The 20,709-nt window shown below is 53.9% G+C and overlaps 1 protein-coding gene and 1 pseudogene across 1 annotated transcript; one reads left to right on the top strand and one right to left on the bottom strand.

Moving 5' to 3' along the window:
• Nucleotides 1-6,906: 6,906 nt before the first annotated feature.
• On the top strand, nt 6,907-11,176 carry LOC148091375 (testis-specific serine/threonine-protein kinase 5-like; annotated as a pseudogene).
• A 257-nt stretch (nt 11,177-11,433) lies between these two features.
• HGH1 (HGH1 cochaperone) lies at nt 11,434-14,213 on the bottom strand. Its single transcript, XM_016216568.2, has 6 exons — nt 13,582-14,213; nt 13,404-13,504; nt 13,200-13,298; nt 12,929-13,020; nt 12,728-12,850; nt 11,434-12,634 (listed from the first exon to the last, which is right to left on the bottom strand). Exons 1-6 carry the CDS (start codon nt 14,211-14,213, stop codon nt 12,455-12,457), a joined length of 1,227 nt encoding a protein of 408 aa, XP_016072054.2. The 3' UTR covers nt 11,434-12,454.
• Nucleotides 14,214-20,709: the final 6,496 nt, after the last annotated feature.

The raw sequence follows: 20,709 nt of genomic DNA, 5'->3' as shown, positions 1-20,709 counted from the left end.
AGACGAGAGGTGGAGGGACAGCTTCCTCCCAGGCAGAAGAGCTGGGGGAGGCCGTTGCTCCTTTGGCGACTCCTCCCAACACACAACTGGCAGGCAGGCGCCATATCTAAATGGCCAGCACCTGACTCACACCTTTGGCCCCACCCCGGTGATTCCCGGAGGCCCCGCCCCTCCCTACCTGCAAGCTTTCAGGCCATTTCCAGGGGCTTTTCTGTGCAAGTGGCCTTTCGAGCCTTATGCTTAGAACTTTCCTAAAATCTCTCAAACAAGCAGCAGCGGGCCCCATACATTTTGATAAGCGGCCCCAGGCCTGGCACTAGTGGCAGCCTGCACTGGTTCATAGCTTGGCCTCTCCTGGAAACCTCCAAGCCCAGCACAAGTAGCAGCCAACTACAGTTTGCTGTGTAGCTCATGCTGAGTGACCCTGGGCAAGGCAGTGGCAGAGGCTAACTTTGTACTTCCCAGGAGGCCCCAGAGACAGTGCACCTGGTGGTCAGACTCGACCACATTGGATTACAACCCTACCACATCCACAAGTGACACACTCAGGGGCACACTTGGCGAACACCAAAGTTCCACTGAAGTAAATCCTGCTCCACAGGGGTGTTTCCAGCACAGCAGCTCTTTGGCTGTAGTTGCAGCTGGTCCTCACAGCTGATTGGCCTGAGGGTCAATTCCTCCCAGTGATGCCAACAGCAACCAAGGCTCAACTACAACAGGACAGTGACCATAGCCCATACAGGGGAACACCTAGAACACACAGCTCAGGTGACTGGGGAGGCTGAGCCACTGGACCCTACAGGACACCTACTACACAAAGCCTCTCTACAAATTCCAGGAGACATAGCAGCTCTACCTAATACATAGAAACAGACACATGGAAGCAGCCAAAACGTGGAGGAAAAGAAACATGTCACAAAGGAGAGAACAGAAGAAATCTCTAGAAGAGGAACTAAATGAAATAGATCCAAGCAAGTTAACAGAGTTCAGAATTTTGTTTATAAGGATGCTCGAGCATATTAGTAAAAATATTACAAAAACAACTGAGAAAATCGATGACATAATAAAGTACCAATTTGAAATAAAGGCTACATGAACTGAAATCAAGAATAATTTACAGGGAATCAACAGTAGAGTAGAGGGCTCTGAGAATCAAATCAGCAATTTGGAACATGAGGAAACAAAAACACCCAACCAGAAGAGCAAAAAGAAAAAAGAATCCAGAAATATGAAGATAGTATAAGGAGCCTCTGGGACAACTTCAAGAGGCCCAACATTTGTATTATTAGGGTACCAGAAGGAGAAGAAAGAGAGCAAGTAATTGAAAACCTATTTGAAAAAATAATGACAGAAAACTTCCCCTACCTGGAGAAAGAATTAGACTTACAAGTCCAGGAAGCACAGAGGGTCGCAAACAAGAGGAACCCAAAGAGGCCCACACCAAGACACATCATAATTAAAATGCCAAAGGTTAAAGACAAAGAGAGACTCTTAAAAGCAGCAAGAGAAAAGCAGTTAGTTCCCTACAGGGGAGCAGCCATATGACTGTCAGCTGATTTCTCAACAGAAACTTCGCAGGCCAGAAGGGAGTGGCAAGAAATATTCAAAGTGATGAAAGCCCGGCTGGGCGTGGCTCAGCGGTTGAGCGTCGACCTGGGATCCAGGCGATCGGGGTTCGATTCCCGGTCGGGGCGCATGCCTGGGTTGCGGGCTCGATCAATGACTCTCTCATCATTGATGTTTCTGTCTCTCCCTCTCCCTCTCCTTTCCTCTCTCTGAAATCAATAAAGATATATTTTTAAAAAAAAGACAAAGTGATGAAAAACATGGAACTACAATGAAGATTGCTTTACCCAGCAAAGCTATCATTTAGAACCGAAGGTCAGATAAAGAGCTTCACAGATGATAAAAAGCTAAAGGAGTTCTTCACCACCTGACCGGCACTACAGGAAATGTTGAAGGGTCTAATGAACTAAAGAATCTGACGAACTAAATAGATCCAGAGACACTGACTCATGCAACAGATGATCATATTTCAGAGGAAAGAGGGAAGGGGTGTGAAGGGTGGGAAGAGATTAACCAAAGAAGTTATACGCATAACCCATGGACACAGTCAATAACGGGGTGAAGGCCTTGGGAGGGGGTGGGAGCGAGATAGAGGGGGCCAATTGGGGGGAGAAAATGGGACACCTGTAATACTTTCAACAATAAAGATAAGTTTAAAAATAAATAAATAAACAAACAAACAAATAAATATAAAACTATAAAACTTCTGGCCCTGGCCATTGTGCTCAGTGGTTAGAGCGTTGGGCATGCACTGAAGGGTCGCAGGTTCGATTTCCAATCAAGGGCACATATCTGGGTTGTGGGTTTGCTCCCTGCCCCTGGTTGGGGTGAGTGCAGGAGACAACCAGTTGATGTGTCTCTCACATCTGTGTTTCTCTCTCTCCTCCCCTTCCACTCTCTCTGAAAAGCAATGGGGAAAAAATCCTCTGGTGAGTATTAACAAAAACAAAAAAAACTATAAAACTTCTGGAAAGAAACACAGCTGAGCAAGGCTAATTTGTAAGGTCCCATCAGCGGCTGCTGCCCCTGCCCCTGCCCCTGCCCCAGTCCAGGTGGTCTGTGTGCTGACATTGTACACTTGGGGGATGGCAGCACCGATCCTACTCTCCATTGACAGACCTGTGAGCACAATGATGGCAAGCCGAGGTGCACACTCCAAGGGGAACGGGGTGCAGAGACAGGGCAGGGTCTGGAAGGCCCCAGTGTCCTGCAAGAAGGTGCTGGCACTGGCTGCCCAGCCAGCACCTTACAGGCACCATCTCCTTTCATCCACATGATGGAGTGGGTTTGAGGAACACACTATTAGCAGCTAGTTAGTGGTGCAGCAGGACTCAACCAGGTCTGGCACCCCCAGCTCCACTCCATGGCCAGGTCATGGAGGCAGATCTTCCCTCCCTGCATCAGACACATGAATAAATAACCAGTTTCCTCCTTGCTTACCTGGACTCAGCATGCATCCAACCACATTTAGTAAATGCCCACCAGGTACCATCCCAATGTATTACCACTGCCACAGGTCGTGGTACTGGCTAACAGGCACTGGGCCAACTGCACTGAACCTGAGGCTGTGCACACCACAACCCAGAGGCAGCCGTGAGTCTCTCTGGAGAGCAGGTGTGTGTGGGGGGACTGGGAAGTCAGGACACAGTTCTGGATCAGAGGGATGCCCCATCCACACTGTAGGCCCTCCTGACTTTCCCTCATAGCAGACTTTCCCTCTAGCACTGGAGCCAGAGAAGCAGTCAATTTCCAGAGTCACCAATAAGAACCTGAGGTGTCGTGCATGGCTCACAAGCCCCTGAGAAAGTTGATGCTCAACACAAGCCATACCAAGCTGTGTCACTGAGTTCGAAGGCAAACCCCCAAAGCCAGGTGGCCCTCTAACTCCATGAAGACAGTACATTTCTCATGATGTCCAGCAGCCAGAATTCCCTGAGCACTGGCCAGAAGTGCACAAAAGCCACAGGGTGTTCCTGGAGACCCCACCTGGAGATCAAATGACAGCTTGTGAAGGGACTCAGAGATGTGAAGCCGCTATCACAGACAGGCAGCAACTTGACTGCTCACCTGGGCCTCAGAGGACCCTGGGTCTGAAAACTAAGAGCAGACACCTGCTTCCAGGCACATGGGTCAGCTGTGATGTGAGCAAGCATGTTCCCCATAGGATCTACCTCTGATCCACTGGTATCCTGGGAGAGTAAGAACAGAGAGATGCCGGTCTGAACGAGCCACGGCAGCCTAGGCTTTGGTGTAAAGGTAACCAAGACAGCTCAGCTTCAGGTCATTCCACTCTGACAGCAAAGTGAGACCAGAGACACCTGCTCACTTAAGCCAGGAGAGCCAGAGGCCTGGGATGAAGATCCTACTCACAGCAGCATCCTCTGGCCCCCTGGCTGCCAGAACTGTACCTGTAGGTACCACCAGTCACAATCAATCCATCGTGAAGTGTCCCTTGAGGATGACTCCTGCATGGTCTCCTGGGGCCCAGTGCCTGCTGGGCATCTTCATCTGGACCACTCACTGCCACTCCATCCTTACAGTGCTGACACTCAGCTCACTGTCTTCAACCCTGGCCTCTCTCTGTGTCACCTGCACTCAGCTGTCTGTCAGATGTCAGCACCCCACCCTACCCTTCCTCATCTCCCTCCCACACCCTGCTGGCCCCTCACTGGCCTCCTTCTACACCTCAACCACCCCAACCAACACCCCTTCCAAAGTGGTGCCTGCCTGTCCCCTTCCAGGCAGCCTCAACCTTAACCCCACTTGCCCCTGCCACCAGCCAGCCAGCCAGGCCAGCTTACATCCCCAGGCAAGGCCATTCCTTTGGCCCCCCCACCAGTGCCCTCTGCCCCCTCCCACACCCCTTCGTGCTCGCCTCACCGCACTTGAGCCCCCTCCCCCGCCACCCTCCTGCCCGCTGGCAGGCGTGGAGGTGGGACTACCCGCACCCACACACCCTCTCCTCCGGCCCTAACGCTGCACGCCACTGGGCTGCGCTGCAAGAAAATCAGAGCCCAAATCCGGGCCGAGCCTCGGCTGCGACCGGGGCTCCCCACGGCCCTGCCGGCTTCACCACTTACACGGCGACGCACAGCCCTCGTGACTGCGACAGGCGCCGCCGAGCTCTGCCGCGCTTCCCCTCACGTCAGAGGGACGAGGGAAAGCGCACGACGACCCTAAGCTTTGGGACTCTCACGGTTTGGGCTTTTCTTCCCAAAGAAAGGACCCCGACATCCCCTTTGGGGGGAGCAGGAAGTGGACCCCATGCCCCCAAGGAGGTGACAAGCGCTAGGAAAGGGGACCTCGCGCCCTCCAGGCAGGGGACTGGCACCAGCACCCCGCGCCCCACCCTGGGAGGGGCCGGCCCCGCGCGCCGGCGGGAGGAAGCGGGCGAGCCGCAGGCTCCGAGCCTCTCTTCCGGGTCGCGAGGCGGCGCCGAGGCCCCGCCGGACCCGGGCGCACCTGAGCCGCGGGCAGGAGGGCGGGCTCGGCCCCCGGAAGCCCGGCCCCCCTGCGCTCGCCCGGCGACCCTGGGGGCGCCCCCTGACTCGGCCTCCAGCGCAACCTGGACAGCGGGACGCCCCCAGCTCTCGGGCCCAGGCTCCCCTGAGGGCCGCCTCCGCGAGCGAGCGCCGAGGGTCGCGAGTCCCCGCCGCCGTTTACCTGAGGAGGAGCCACGGCCGCCGCCGGGCCGCCGCCTCCAGCCCGGGCGCGCACGGAGGGGCGGGGCCGCGGGCTGAGCCCGCCCAGCCGCCCTCCGCCAACCGCGGCCCGGCGCGCGCCGCCCGGGTCCGCCCACGCGACCTCCGCGCTCATAGGTCGGGGGCGCGTCCCTCTCGCTCTCCGCATCCCGCCCTCCGAAGCCCCGCGAGAGGAGAGCGCAAACTCCGCCCCGGGCTCGGGCTCGGCCCCGCCCCGCGGGACCGCGGCGGTGACGGCGGGGCCCCGCGCGGGCTCGGCCGGACGCTGCGCAGGCGCGGAGAGCGTGCTCAGGCTTCCTCGGCGCGGGGCGCGGTCGCCTCTCACTCCTCCGTGTGCCCCAACGGACACTTGTCCCCCACGATCCCGGCACCCAGACGCCGCCCCACACAGCGGGGGACACATCGGAGAAGCCGGCCATTTCTCCCAAAGTCGGCTCCGTCGCAAACACATACCTGACCGAGTACACATGCCAGGTGGACCGCGCCTGGGCGCACACGGGCACTAGGCGCTCTCTCGCACATGAACACACAAACTGAACACCCAACAAAGACCCGGAGACCCCGGGACCCCCGACCCCTCCGCGAACATGTGCACACACACATGCACACAGGAGGCACATGACCAGTCTGCCAGCAAACCGTGGGAACCAAGGTGGGTAATTCTCTGCGTTAGGGGCCTTGGATCTGGAGAAGCAGACAATAAACAAATGATCCACAAGACACAGGGCACGCTGTAAGGGGGTGCGGCCGGGGCCTGGGAAAGGAGCCGTTGTTCTGGGCAGAGACGCTGGCACCCGCTAAGACGCGGGACTGAAACAGCTTGGATGTCTTCACAACCAAAATAAAGGAGGGAGTGACGTTCCAGAATTTCAGAAAGTGAACAGCGCATTTTGAGAAGCAAGTGGTCAGCAGCACTACATTCAAGGTGTAACAAGTGTCTGTCTTACTGCAAGTTGGGTCTGCAGAGAGCTGTGAGCCAGGGTGCAAGGTGACAAAGTGGGGCCCCAACGTCAATAAGCGGGCAGAGTGGCAATGTATCAGTGAGGAGAGGGGCATTCTTCTTCCACAGAGAGAAGCAGTTCAGCTTGTTTCTTTTGCAGGGATGGAGCCCAAAGGAAGGGGCAGAACTCAAATGGCCGAGTGAGGTGCTGGCAGATGGGGCTGGCACCTCAGAAAGAGCCCAGACACCTCCCCACAACCGTATCCCCACCGGGCTGGAGGGGGAGGGGTCAACTAGGGCATGCGGAAGTTGCCAGGGAGGGAGACAGGAGGCTTTTTCTTTCAAGCTCACACCTGGACAGCTTGCTCTCCTGCCTAAGCCCTGCCTATGTTTCCCATGACCAGTGCCCGGCATGACCTGCTGACCCTGTCCCCTCCCCAGCCTCAGTCAGACTTCAGTCCCCAAGCACACAAACTGCCCAGCACACATCACAGCTGTCATTTCACTTTTATTAAATTACTAATGCCAATTTCACTTCCACAACAGATCTACAAAAGGCCTGTGTCTGTGATTTGTTCCCAAGAGCTCAGCATCAAGCCCAGCATTTGATGAATGCTCAAGGAATGTCCATGGGACAGAGGGATGACCTAGGGTGCAGAGAAAGAGGAGGGTAAGACAGACTTGGCAAAGGGAGAGTGGATGGAGCTAGTGACTGACTTGCTGGCCTCCAGTGTGTTCTGGGCCCTGGTAGGAGCCAGGAAGGTAAGAGGGGTGTGGGTAGGGACACAGGCACCCTTGGCCAGAGCCTCACAGTTTTCTCTGTGCTGCTCTAGCTCTAGATAGGGCCCTTCTCCATTCCAACACCTGAGTAGCAATCCCACCTTAAATCCCCTCTGCTTTGAATACCTGGAGTGGTTGGTCTTCTCCTAACCTCCAGGTTAGCAACAAACCAGTTTGTCCACATTTGCTATATTTTAGGCAATTTGCCAGACATAGGCTGTGGGTGAACAAGGGAATAGCAAACAGAAGCCTTGCTTCTAAGCAGCTCACAGTTCAACAGGGATGAAAAAATGAAACTCAGCCTGACCGGTGTAGCTCAGTGGTTGAGCATCAACCTATGAACCTGGAGGTCATGGTTTGATTCCCAGTCAAGGCACAGGCCTGGGCTGTGGGCTCGATCCCCAGTAGGGGGCATGCAGGAGGCAGTTGATCAATGACTCTCATCATTGATGTTTCTCTCTCCCTCTCCCTTCTTCTCTCTGAAATCAATAATAAAAAAAAGCCTCAGCATCCCAGGAAGAGCATTCCCAGGCCTTCCCTGCAGCAGGCACACCACATACACCATGAGACCCAGTGGGGGCCAAGTCAAGTCCACAGACACTAACCCAGTGGAACACTCCCAGGACAGCAGTACACAGCCTCTGTGCCATGCAGCTCACAGGAGAGAGACCGCATATTTGGGCTTCAGTTCTGTCACCTGTAAAATGGGCATCACCTGGTTGTGCTCCAATTTTAGGTCCTGAACGTGCACTGCCTGCCTCCTGGGACAGGCATGTCAGGTGTGGTCTGTGGGAAGTGGTAGTTGCAACTACTATGGCCACTTTGCACAGCACCTGGCATGTAGCAGGCACTCAGTAAATGTCACCTGCTACTCCCTATGGTGAGTGCTCACAGAAGACTTTCAAGGACAGGAGCAGGCAGGGTCATGTTGGCTGCTCTCTCTTGGAGCTTCAGTTTGGGGTGGGCCCAGGGGGTGGGGCCACACATCCCTTGGGAATGTGTCCTTGAGTCTGCAGAGAGCTCTGGGGAAAAGGCCTCCTACAGGCCTTTGCTCGGGCAGGAGAAGGTTCTAGGCCTCAGCAAGAGGAAAGCCAGTGCCCATCCCCCCCAGCTGCCACCTTGGGACCCTCCCAAAGGACAAGGGGTGCAGTTGAAATAGTTGCTGGCATGTGTTGTCCTTTACCCTTTATACGTCCTTAGAAAACCCGCTCCCCTTCCTTTTCTCACTCCCCATCCTCAGCTTCTTGGTGGCCCTTTCTGTCCAGCTACATCCAGGGTGGCCCACAGAGGCCTCAGCCTGCATCTAGTCCTTAGGGGTTCTTACCACACAGAGAGTGGGCCCTATGCAGAACAGGGCTGGTTTCAGCAAGACATTCTCAGGACGGGCAGGTCCTGGGGACAGAAGGGCATTCCCTTTGAGGGCACAATGCAGGTGCAGCTCTAGAACCCTTCATTCTAGAACCTGCCCCTTCTTTCCCAGGGCCTGCCCTCCCCCACACCAGTCCTCAGCTGCATCAGTCCCAACCCTGAGTTTTCAGACCTGGTCATTCCCCTGCTTCTTCCCCAGTCCCAGCAAGATTTCTGAAAGAGCTGAGACCCTGTCACCTGTTCCTCTGAAACAAGTCAGGCCTCAGACTTGTCCTGTATCCTCTGTCCCCCACCCCCTCCCAAGAGCCCACCATAAGCTGGATAGCCCTAGCCCCTTCCACAGCACCCTACCCTCCACGAAGGGCAGCAGTAGGGAAAAGCTGGATCAGCAAACCTTCATGGCACAGGTGCGCAAGTACAGGGACAAGGGCTACCTGCTTTCTTCCAAGATCGGCTCCAGGGCCTTCTCCAAAGTCTACCTGGCCTACGCCACACAGGGGCAAGCAATCCCAAGCTGGCCTCCAACCTTCGAGGCAAGTGCCACACCATGGTGAGGCAGCCTGCCGTTTCCCGGTGGCCAGGGGCTTGGGGTGCCCTCCCACCCAGCCCCAGAAGGTCCTGTCCTAACCAGCTAATTCCCAGCTGCTCTGGCTTTCTCCCAGTCCCACATCCTCCCTGGAGGCCAAGGCTCCCACAGGCTGACTACTCTTGAGTTCTTGAACCCCTGAGCACATAAGTGCCCAGGACAGGAGGGAGGGAAAGGTCAGTGCTGTCCCCCAGAACTCTGTCTACCCTGCCTCTCTCCACCAAGTTCACACTGTGCACAGAGGACACAGGACCTGTCCAGTCACATCCTGCCCTCAGGGGCTATGGCCTGTACACAGCGGCTACCACCCACCCCTGCAGATGGCTATCAAGATCATCTCTACCACTGAAGCCCTGTGGAATTCTCCGAAAAGTACCTGCCTCATGAAATTTCATCACTCAGTGCTACCTACAAGCACCTGAATGTGGTAGGTAGAGATACCAAGATGTCTCTCCCCATCCTGCCCATCCCCTGCACCAGCCCTCACCACATCTGCTGTCCACACCAGGCTCGCCCCCTTCCTCATCCTGACACCCCAATCCAGGGCACTGGACAGCCCCTCCTTGGGGTAATAGCAGACGGATAGGGGTCCTGCGGGTGCACCTGTACGAGACCTATCACAACAGCCAGTGCTCCTACCTGGTGCTGGAGCTGGCAGGCCACAGAGATCTGTTGGAGCACATCAATGCAGTGTTGGACCACCGCTGCTGTCCTGGGCTGGAGGAGGAGGCCCACAGGCTATCCTGGCAGCTGGTCAGTGCTGTGGCCTTCTGCCACAACTCTGGCATTGTGCACCGGTGAGGGTACTACCCAGCCCACCCCCACCTACACAGAGGTCTACCTGAGCCCAGGCCCAGCCCCACATGCACTTCCTCACACAGGGACGTAAAGTGAGAAAATATCCTGCTGGATAACTGAGGCTTCCTAAAGCTGAACGGTGAGCCTGTGGCTCAGTCCCCACCCTTGTGCCAGCCTGCCCTGACTCTTGACCCCCACCATTCACCTTGCAGAAGGCCCCTACACACTGTTGTTCCTGTCAGGCTCCCAGCCTCCACACTGGTCTTCTCCAGACTCGACCCTAGCCTGGCTTGACCTTCAACCCTCTCAGGAGGCCTCCTCTCCACCCTTGCCCATAGCCACCCTGCAGTCACGCCACACCCCATGGCCACTGCACAGCCATCTCTCCAGAGTCTACTCCCTCACCCCCGGCCCTCCTGCTGCACCACCTGCCCTGCCCCCCTGCACAGACTTTGGCTTTGCAGACCAGTCAGGACTCAAGAACGTGCTGCTGAGCACCTCTGGGGGTTCTGTGGCCTACAAGGCCCCAGAGACCCTCATGGGCAAAAAGTACATGGGGAGCAGGAGGACATGTGGAGCCTGTGAATGGTGCTCTATGGACACCCCTGGTGAGCCAGGACCCCGGGGTGGGAGGCACACCTAAAGAGCCCCTGCCCCCAGAGGTGTCATCCTCTACGCCATGGTAGCTGCCCTTCAAAGAGCACTGGCTGCACCACCTGCTGCTTCTAATATGCCATGGCCCCACCTTCCCATCAGGCCTGTGGCCAGGTGAGTGCTGCCACCCTGTGTCCTTCCCAAGTCCCAGCAGGAGATCTGGCCAAAAGGGTCACTGTGGGCCATGGAGGGGGTAACAAAGGACTTACTTGGCACCTCCCCACACCCTGCCCACTGTGGGAAGAGGGAAGCTGGGCTGGCTGCAAAAGGGCTTAAGACCTTAGAAAAGGTGAGCTCTGCACTAGCCCAAGGCAAGATGCCTCTCCTCTCAGTGCCTATCTTCCAGTCGGTGTCAGGGGGAGGTCCTTCAGCTTACCCCTCAAAGCTAATTCTAGGCAGGGGATGAGCACAGGCTGGGGAAGCGACGGGAGAGGCTACAAGGTAGGTGGCAAAGGGGTAGGGACCGTGCACTGCAGCCATGAGTCCTTGCCTGAAGAATGGCAGGACCTGATCTGGGCCCTGCTTCAGCTGCGCCAACACGTGCGCCTAGACCTGCAGCAGGTAGCCACACACTCTTAGGCAGGGCCCCATGGCCAAACAGGAGGGCTATCCCTCAGCACCCAGACTGACTCCCCAGTAGGGTCCCAGGAGAGAATCCAGTGGAACCTAGAGTACTCAGAGCCCCCAAAGACGCTTCTGCAGCTGCGTTGCCCCCAGCAGCAGGAAACCCCCAAGAGTGCCTCTGGCCCAATGCCAGAGCCCCCAGAAGTCTGCCCTAGATGAGGTGTGGGATCTGCCAGGCTGGGGTTCCAGAGCATCACAAAGGCCAACTCAGGTGTGGGCACCTCCAGGAAGCTGCCTTCACTGTCAGGAGTGTGCTAGGGCACTACCCGGTCAACTGAGGGCAGGGGCATGGTGGTGGTGGTAGACAGGGTGGAAGCCACATAAACCATTTATTCTGTAGAGCCAGAAGTATAAACCAGTCGGCCTAGGGGAAACTGGCAATGCTCCTGAACCAGGGAAAAGGAGTCCACACAATCTCCATGTCAGAGCTTTAATTGGGGGAAGGGGAGTAGAAAGGATCTCAGAGGGAGATACCAGACACCCATGAAGCAATGAGCCTCCATGGGACAGCACAAGTGGCGCAGACCTCTAGCTTTGGAAATAGCACCAAGACAGAGGACATAAGAGGTGGGGGTGCTGGGAACTCCTGGGAAGCCAAGCTGCACTGCAGCACATACTTGGGTCCTGTGCAAAAGATAGCACTAGGTTTGGTGGGAGGCCCAGGAAGGGAATATAAAGGGGTGAGGGCCACACTGATAACTACTTGGAGGTTGCAGAATTAGGGGAACCACACATGGCACTGGGGAGGAGGTTCTGTGCTGGAAAGGAGATGCAAGGAGAACCAGGACATGGGTTAAGTGGGAAAGTGGAGAGGGTAAAGGGGAGGCAGCACCCAGTTAGTGCTTCAAGGACAGGCTAGGGGGGTGCAGCTCTAAGAGACCCCATGGACAGGATGTAGCTGGTGAAGGTCTCAAGAGGTCAGCCCATTGAGACTGAGGGGTCAGCTGAGGGCCCAGATGGAGGGACTTGGGGTGGGACTGGCAGGAAGGGGCACTGCTTACATCTGGGTGCCTGCCTAGGCCTAGACCCCTAGAACTGGAAAGCTCCAGCTGGCCTATCAGGCTTGCGATGTTTTTCTGTCCAGCCCCACCACCACACCAGGGCCTCTATGGGCCGTTCCCCCCTGGAGGTACCCAAGGGCCACAGGACCTGGGCAGCTCTAGCTGAACAGTGCTCCTTTGAACAAGCTGCATTTTTGCTGGAAGCAACGGCACAGAGAGCTGCCCTCAATCCAATGTTTACGGGGCATTAACCTAGAGTCCTCAGCATGAACTCGGACCTTAAGTGTAGTTCTGCTTCACAGTAGGGCACAGTCTCTGAGCAAGGTGACCCAGAGGCCTGCAGGCAGCTGCAGGAAGGCCTGGTCTGGGAGGCCAGAGGCCAGGACTGATGGGCTAGTAAAGGTGGGCGTGGAGCTGGTGGTGAGCTGCAGGGGCCTCAGGTGGGTGCAGCCCCCTCTGCTTGTGGCTCTGGAGAAAGCTCCTGCTCCTGCTGCTCCCGCTGGCATTGCTCCTGCTCCTGGCTGTCTACCTGCTGCAGCTGCTGCTCCACATCCTCAGGCACCTGCACTTCCAGCAGGTTTTCCATGCCATGCTCTGGCTCATCCCCAATAAGTACCTGCAGCAGGGGTGGCAGGTGAGCAGCTACTGGCACACCATGAACATCTCCACCCCCCCACCCCCCCCACCCCCGACCAAACCCTGCACCCACCTGGATGAGTTTCTCACAAGTTACCCGCACATCAGACTCAGGCTCCCAGCTGTGCAGCTCACGCAAAATCAGATAGGCTCCCTGGTCCCTCACCTGCTGCCGACCAGGTGCTGTGGCTGTCAGCTGGGAGACAGCAGAGGTTAGCCAGATACCAGTGTTTATGTTGGGGAGTGGGATTACTGCAGCAGGAACCCTGCTCACCAGCATGATGGCCTCAATGAGCATCTTGCGAATGTTGGCATCAGACTCCCGCTGCTTATCTGGCGGCAGGTACTGCAGGTCCATGGGCAGCCCTAGGAGTGAATGTGGGAGTCACTGGGTCCCTGGGTTGGGCCAACAGGCTAGAACTCACCTTTGTAAGCTCAGCCTGTGCTCAGCAGCTAGCTGCTAGGTTTCAGAAGGGGCCCTGATCTGGACACTTCTTCCCCCTCCCACTACTGGCCTCCCCTCCTGCCAAGCCAACCCCACTCACGCTCCATCTCCTCCTCAGAGAAGTCCTCAGGCCCAGCCAGGGGCAGTAGCAAGAAGGGTAGAATGTCCACCTCAGGCCCCAGCAACCACTCGTGGTGTCCTGAAGGGAGAAGGGACGGGAATGGGGGCCAGTCCAGAGGGGCCTCAGGATCCAGTCTCTTCAAGCCCCACTGCCCCCCTCCACAACGCCCCCACCACCACTCACGGTGCTCGAAGCAGCAGTTTCGCAGGGTCCCCACAACCCCGGCCCTGCGCACCGTGGAGTCGGGGTATTGGACAAGGGGCAGCAGCCGCTGAACCACGCACCTGAAGGGAGGGGCCATTCAGTGTTGTCCCCGCTCACTGGCACCACCACCACGCCCGACGGGCATCCTGATATTCACCTGTCCGGGTCCAGCAGGAAGGCTCTCACAGCGGGGCGCTGGCTGAGGTTGGAGAGCACTGGCCCCAGGTAATGCAGGGGCGCGCGAGCGTTGTAGCCGGTGGTACAGAGAGCTCGCACCAGCCGCTCCGCGCCCGCCTCCCCCGGGCCCGCGGCCGCCAGCGCCGCCGCCAGCGAGGCGCACGGCCCCGGCTCGCGGCTGAGGTTGGCCAGCACGGCGGCCGCCTCTTCCGCCCAGGGCCACTGTGGGTCCAGCGCGCGGTCGAGCAGGCGGGCGGGCAGCCCGGGCTCGGCCGCCAACAGCGGCTCGTGCAGGCCGGGGTCGGCGGCCAGGTTGACGAGGGCGCGGGCGGCGGCGCGGGCCGGGGCCGGGGCCGGGGCCGGGGCCGCCGCCAGCTCGACCAGCGCCCGCAGCAGCGCCGCCTGGCCGGCCAGCAGCGCCCGGCCGGGTCCCGAGCCGGTCAGCGCCAACACGTGCCGCGCTGCCTCCTCCTGCAAGTCCGCCGGCGCCCGGGGCGCCAGGAAGGGAAGGAGCTTCGCCGCCGCCGCCTCCGGAGTCAGCGACCCTGCGGGGCCAACACCGCCATTCGAAGCACCTTTGTGCGCCGCGGCCTGCCCGGCGCCCGCCCGCATTGCGCTACCGCCGCCGCCCGGGCTCGGCGCCCGCCCTGCGCGCGGAAGCCGGAAGCCGGAAGCCGCCGGGACCGCGCCGAGGCCGAGGGGGCGCGCGGGGCGGGGCCGGCGCGCGGGGCGGGGCCGCGCCGAGGCCCGGGGTATTGTGGGACCGAGGGTCGGCCCCGAGCGGCCCTCCCGGGCGGGAGAGGGGGTGGCCGTGGGGGTCCCTTAGGTACAAACATTGAGCGCCCTCCATGGCACGTGCCTTGGGGTGACCCGCCAGCCCCTGGTGGCTGGCTGACTACGTGGCCCTCCTCCATCGTGGATTGGGCAGAGATCCATCGTCGCTGAAAGAGTCACGTGATCAATAACATTGACTTTCCGGTGTTAGACCAGCCTTGCATTCCTACCATAACCCCCTTTTGCTCGTGATATATTTTCATTTTTATATACTATTGTATTCGATTTGCTAAAACTTGTTTAGAATTTTTGCATCTCCGTCCACGCGGGATATACTGGTCTGCAGTTTTCTTGTCATGCCTTTGGTTGTGGTATTTGGGTGATCCTGAAGTCAGAAGAATCGGGGAGTATTCCCCCCTCTTCAGTTTTCTGCAGGAGTTTGTAAAAGTCATATTTCTTTTCTCAGTGTTTGGTAGAACTTCCCAGTGAAGCTATCTGAGCCTAAAATTCTTTCTGGGAAGATTTTTCAACTACAAATTAAATTCCTTTAGTAGATACATGGCTATTCAGGTTTTCTCTTTGGGTGACTTTTGGCAGTTTGTGTCTTTCAAGGAATGAGTCCTTTTCATCTAAATTGTGGAACTCATTGGCATGAAGCTCGTTATAATATTCCCTTACTATCTCCTTCATATATGTAGAGTCTGATATAGGTAATTTCTGTCTTCTTTCTCTTTTCGTGAGCCTTGCCAGAGGTTTGTCAAAAATTTTTAAAAATATGTCTTTATTGAGACATATTGAGAGAGGAAGGGAGAGGGAGAGAGAGAGAAACATCAGTGATGAGAGAGTCGTTGATTGGCTGCCTCCTGCACACCCGGGACTGGGGACTGAGCCTGCAACCGCCCATGTGCCCTGACCCGGAATTGAACCTCGATCTCCTGTATCATACATCGATGCTCAATTGCTGAGCCACACCAGTCAGGCAAGCTTTGTCAATTTATTGATCTCAAAGAACCACCTTTTGGATTCATAAATTTTCTCTTGCTTTCTTTTTCTTTTAAATTTATCTTTATTGTTGAAAGTATTACAGGTGTCCCTTTTTTTCTTCCAATTGACCCCCCTCTACTCCCTCCCCAAGCTTTCATTGAATTGTCTGTGTCCATGGGTTTTGCATATATGCATGTAAGAACTTTGGTTACACCCCCCCCCATGAAATGCATCAGTCTGTTGCATGCATCAATCTCTCTGGGTCTATTTTGTTGGTCAGTTTATTTTGTTCATTAGCTTCTTATTAAAGAAGACCCTTCAACATTTCCTGTAGTGCTGGTTGGGTGGTGATGAACTCCTTTAGTTTTTTCTTATCTGTGAAGCTCTTTATTGGACCTTCAGATCTAAATGATAGCTTTGCTGGGTAGAGCAATCTTGGTTGTAGTTCCTTGTTTTTCATCACTTTGAATATTTCTTGCCACTCCCTTCTAGTCTGCAAAGTTTCTGTTGAGAAATCAGATGACAGTCTTATGGGTGCTCCCTTGTAGGGAACTAACTGCTTTTCTCTTGCTGCTTTTAAGATTCTCTCTTTGTCTTTAACCTTTGGTATTTTAATTATGATGTGTCTTGCTGTGGGCCTCTTTGGATTCCTCTTGTTTGGGACTCTGTGCTTCCTGGACTTGTAAGTCTACTTCTTTCCCCAGGTAGGGGAAGTTTTCTGTCATTTTTTCAAATAGGGTTTCAATTTCTTGCTCTCTTTCTTCCCCTTCTGGCTTCCCCATAATGTGAATGTTTGGCCACTTGAAGTTGTCCCAACCCTATCTTCATATTTCTGGATTCTTTCTTCTTTTTGCTCTTCCGGTTGGGTGTTTTTTGCTTCCTCGTGTTCCAAATTGCTGATTTGATTCTCAGCGTCCTCTACTATTGATTTCCTATAAATATTCTTGATTTCAGTTAGTATATTCTTCATTTCTGACTGGGCCTTTTTAATGTTGTTGATGTTCTAATTTTCTTGAAATTCTCATTAAGTTCCTTGAGCATCCTTTTAACCATTGTTTTGAACTCTGTATCTAGTAGTTTGCTTGCTTCCGTTTCATTTAGTTTTTTTCTGGAGATTTCTTCTGTTCTTTCATTTGTCTCTTTGATGTCTCTGCATTTTGTCTGCTTTCCTGTGTTTCTATGTACTAGGTAGAGCTTCTATGTCTCCTGGAATTGGTAGAGTGGCCTTGTATAGTAGGTGTCCCTTAGGGCCCGATGGCTCAGCCTCCCCAATCACCTGAGCTGGGCACTCCAGGTGCTCTCCTTTGTGGGCTGTGTGCACTGTCTTGTTGTACTTGAGCCTTGGTTGCTGTTGGCATCACTGGGAGAAGTTGATCCCCTGGCCAATCTGCTGTGAGGACCACCTTCAACTACAGCTGGAGAGCTTCTGTGCAGGAGACTCCTCTATGGAGCAGGATTTGCTTCAATGGGGCTTTGTTCATCAAGTCCTCCCCTTGAGTGTGTCACTCGTGGATGTGGTAGGATTGTAATCCAGGGTGGTCGATGCTGACCACTGGGTGCACTGGCTCTGGGGCCTCCTGGGAGGTGCAAAGTCAGCCTCTGCCTGTGCCCTTCCCAGGGCCTCCCAGCATGAGCTACACAACAATCTGTAGGTGGCTGCTATTTTTGTTGGGCTTGGAGGTGCCCAAGAGAGGCCAAGCTGTGACCCAAGGTGGGCTACCTCTAGTGCCAGGCTTGAAGCCACTTATTGAGAGGTACAGGGCACATTGAGGCGAGCTGCTGTTTGAGAGATTTTAGGAAAGTCCTAAGCATGAGGCTAGAGAGGCCAGTTGTATGGAAAAGCCACTGGAAATGGCTTGGATGAACCTGCAAGTAGGGAGGGGTGGGGTCTCAGAGAATCACCAAGACCAGGTGAAATGTGTGAGCCAGGTTGATGGAGACTCAGATATGGCACCTGCCTGCTGGCTCTGTGGGGGAGGGCTCAGCAAAGGAACAATGACCTCTGCCAGCACTTCTGTCTGGGAGAAAGCTGCCCCTCTAGCTCTTCTCCTAATTCCAGGTAAGTTAATTCCTCCCCGAATGTCCCAGTTTCCTTTCAAGCTGCTGCCCAGCACTGGAGCTCAGAGGGAGTGAATCCTAGTAAGTCTATGTCTGGACCCTTTAAGAGGAGCTGCTTGGGACTCCCGCAGCTTCAATCCCTGCTGGTTTTCACAGCCCGAAGTTATGGGAACTTGTCTTCCTGGTACTGGAACCCTGGGCTGGGGGCCTGATGTGGGGCTGGGACCTCTCACTCCTCTGGGAAACCTCCACAGCCAAGATATCTCTCTCGATTTTAAACTGCTACATGTGGGTGTGGGACTAGCTGGTTCTGTGATTACACCCTGCATCTCCACCCATTAATTGGTTGCCTGCCTCCCGCAGGAGCTGCAACTGAAGTATGTGCCCTTGGCCAGAATCAAACCCCAGACCCTTCAGTCCACTGGCTGATGCTCTAACCACTGATGCAAGCTGGCCAGGGCACTTTCTTTTTCAATTCCATTGATTTTTACTTTGATCTTACTATTTCCTTTCTTCTGATTCCTTTGCTGTTCTTTTTTTAATTTCTTAGGGTAGAAGCTGAGGCCATTAATTTGAAACCTTTTCTATTATAGGGTTTCCCCCCATTTATTCTTTGAGTCATGGATTATTTGTTATGTACTTTATATGCTTATAAGTCCCTTAATAGATTAATATTATTTTTTAAAAAAACTTAGATTTTTAGAGAGAGAGAGAGAGAGAGAGAGAGAGAGAGAAACATTGATGTGAAAGAGCAACATTGATTGGCTGCTTCCTGCATGCCTCCTACCAGAGATCGAGCCTGAAACCTGGGCATGTGCCCTGACTGGGAATCAAACCAGCATCCTTTTGGTGCACGGGGACAATGCTCAACCAATTGAGCCACACAGGCGAAGGTGGACTGATATTTTTATTTTACACTGAGGGCTAGGACCGTACCTGTAGGAGCAGTGATGCCCAGGAGAGCCACTCACAGGGAACAGCATGTCCCTGAAGTCTATAGGTCATAGGTCCAAAGGCTGGGATTTGCCACTGGCTCAGATCCATGAGAAAGGCACTTCATAGCCTCAATCCCAACCTAACCTTGTGTGCAAGTCCCATGGAAACTGAGGAAGAAGGTGGATGAGTCCAAGCACCTGCCCACCGTTCCAAGGAAACCACATTCTCCAGACATACAGATCCTGCCCATAAAAGTTGAACGGTTCTCAAGAAATGGAATATTATGGAAAAACTAGGTAAATAATGCCCTCTGGTGGGTACTTTTGACTGAGACAAAAATGTGCACCTTCAGGGCCACTGGAGTCCAGAAGTGTTTACAGCAAGGGAGCTTTAAATATTCCCAAGATAAATTAATAGATACAAAATTTTTGGAAGTAATTTTAAAGTTAAAAGTTACAAGAGCTCTACAAAGAACTCTCATATACCCTAAACCCCGAGACCTCAAATTCCCAGCTTATGCCCGTTATCCTAATGATGACCTTTTAGCAGAAGGTGTTGTCACATCTCTTCAGTCTCCTTCAATCCAGAACAGCTCTTCGGTGTTTGACTTTCATGCCATGACACTGACAGCTATTTTGTATCCTGTTCCTTGATTTGCATTTGTCTGGTTGCCTCATGATTAGAGTCAGGTTATGTATTTGCAGCAGGCATACCATGGAGGTAATGCAGGATTCTCTCCCTTGCATCTCATCAAGGTCAAGGCACCCACTTGTCCCAGTGCTGGAGGTTTTGTGTGTGTGTTTTAATGCTCGCCCATGGATGTTTTTCACTGGTTTATTTAGAAAGAGTGGCAGGGACGGAGGGGGGGAGAGACATCGATGTGAGACACATTGATTGGTTATGTCCAGCATGCACCCCGACCAGGGCTGGGGGTAGAACCTGAAACCAAGGTATGTGCACTCGACCAGGAATCAAACCTGTGACCCGCCAGTCTACCAGCCGATGCTCTAGCCACTGAGCTGAGCCAGCCGGGGCTGGAGATGTTTTGATCACTTAAGGTGGAGCTGCCTAGGCCTCTTCACTGTCAGTTTACTCTTTTCTCTTTGTATTTAATAAGTGTTGCCTAGCCGGCTCAGTGGTTGAGCATCGACCTAGGATCCAGGTGATCGGGGTTCGATTCCTGGTCAGGGCACATGCCCGGGTTGCGGGCTCGATCCCCAGTCGGGCGTGCAGGAGGCAGCCGATCAATGACTCTCATCATTGATGTTTCTCTCTTTCTCTCCCTCTCCTTTCCTCTCTCTGAAATCAATAAAGATATACTAAACAAAAAATCTTTCATAGGGAGACACTTTGAGACTATGTAAAGGTTCCGCTCCCCACCCACCTCTCCACTCACTGATTTTTGAATTATTGTTTTCTCTCTCTGAACTGTCACTATGATGGTTGCCAAAGGGTGAGTTTATGATTTCATATCAAAAGGCTATTTATGTCAACAAAGACTCATGGATTCCTATTTTATTTAAAAATATAATACTTTACACCCATTATTTTGATTGTCAAGTTGTCCTCAATTTGGCCAGTGGAAGCCCCTTCAAGGAGGCTCCTGTGTGTTTTGTTTTGTTTTATTTAAATATATCTTTATTGATTTCAGAGAGGGGAAAGGAGAGGGAGAGAGAGAGACAGAAACATCAATGATGAGAGAGTCATTGATCAAGCCCGCAACCCGGGCATGTGCCCTGACCGGGAATCGAACCCCGATCGCCTGGATCCCAGGTCAACGCTCAACCGCTGAGCCACACCCGGCCGGGCTCCTGTATGTTTTTAAAATAGGTTTACTGAGATATAATTCACATATCATACAAATCACCCATTTAATTAAATGGCTTTTGGTATATTACATCATTGATTTTTTTTAAAACATTAGTAAAATGCATATAACAAAATTGGCCATTTAAACCATTTTTAAGTGTACAATTAGTGGCATTAATTACACTTACAATGTTGTTCATCACCAATATATATTTCCAAAGCTTTGTCATCACAGGAGCAGAGACTTTTAAGTATTAAGACTTTTAAACCTTTAGGCATTAATTTTCCACCCCTACCCCCCACTCCCTAGTGACCTATAATCTACTTTCTGTCTCTATAAATTTGCCTATTCTAGGTACCTCGATGGTTACATTTTCTGTAGCTGTAATACAATGTCGAAACCAAGTGTGTGTGTACTTCTATGTAACCAACACCACAAACTAAACAGGAAACAGTTAACCACCACAAAGATCTCCTGGGCGTACCCTGCTCCCATCCTTAAACCTGGCAAACACCACCCTCCTCTTCATCTCTATGTTATATAAGT

This window comes from Miniopterus natalensis, chromosome 16 (genome assembly GCF_054644295.1).
Source record: "Miniopterus natalensis isolate mMinNat1 chromosome 16, mMinNat1.hap1, whole genome shotgun sequence".
Classification (NCBI taxonomy): domain Eukaryota; kingdom Metazoa; phylum Chordata; class Mammalia; order Chiroptera; family Miniopteridae; genus Miniopterus; species Miniopterus natalensis.
The sequence above is the reverse complement of the archived record's forward strand: the minus strand, read 5'-3'. Positions and strand labels throughout refer to the sequence as shown.

Bases quoted from the DNA above. Each gene is read 5' to 3' on its own strand.
- HGH1 (XM_016216568.2), bottom strand. From the start codon at position 14,213: ATGCGGGCGGGCGCCGGGCAGGCCGCGGCGCACAAAGGTGCTTCGAAT. The intron at 13,299-13,403 runs GTGAGTGGTGGT...TTCTCCCTTCAG, and splicing joins AAACTGCTGCTTCGAGCACC to GACACCACGAGTGGTTGCTG. The intron at 13,021-13,199 runs GTGAGTGGGGTT...ATTCACTCCTAG, and splicing joins CTCTGAGGAGGAGATGGAGC to GGCTGCCCATGGACCTGCAG.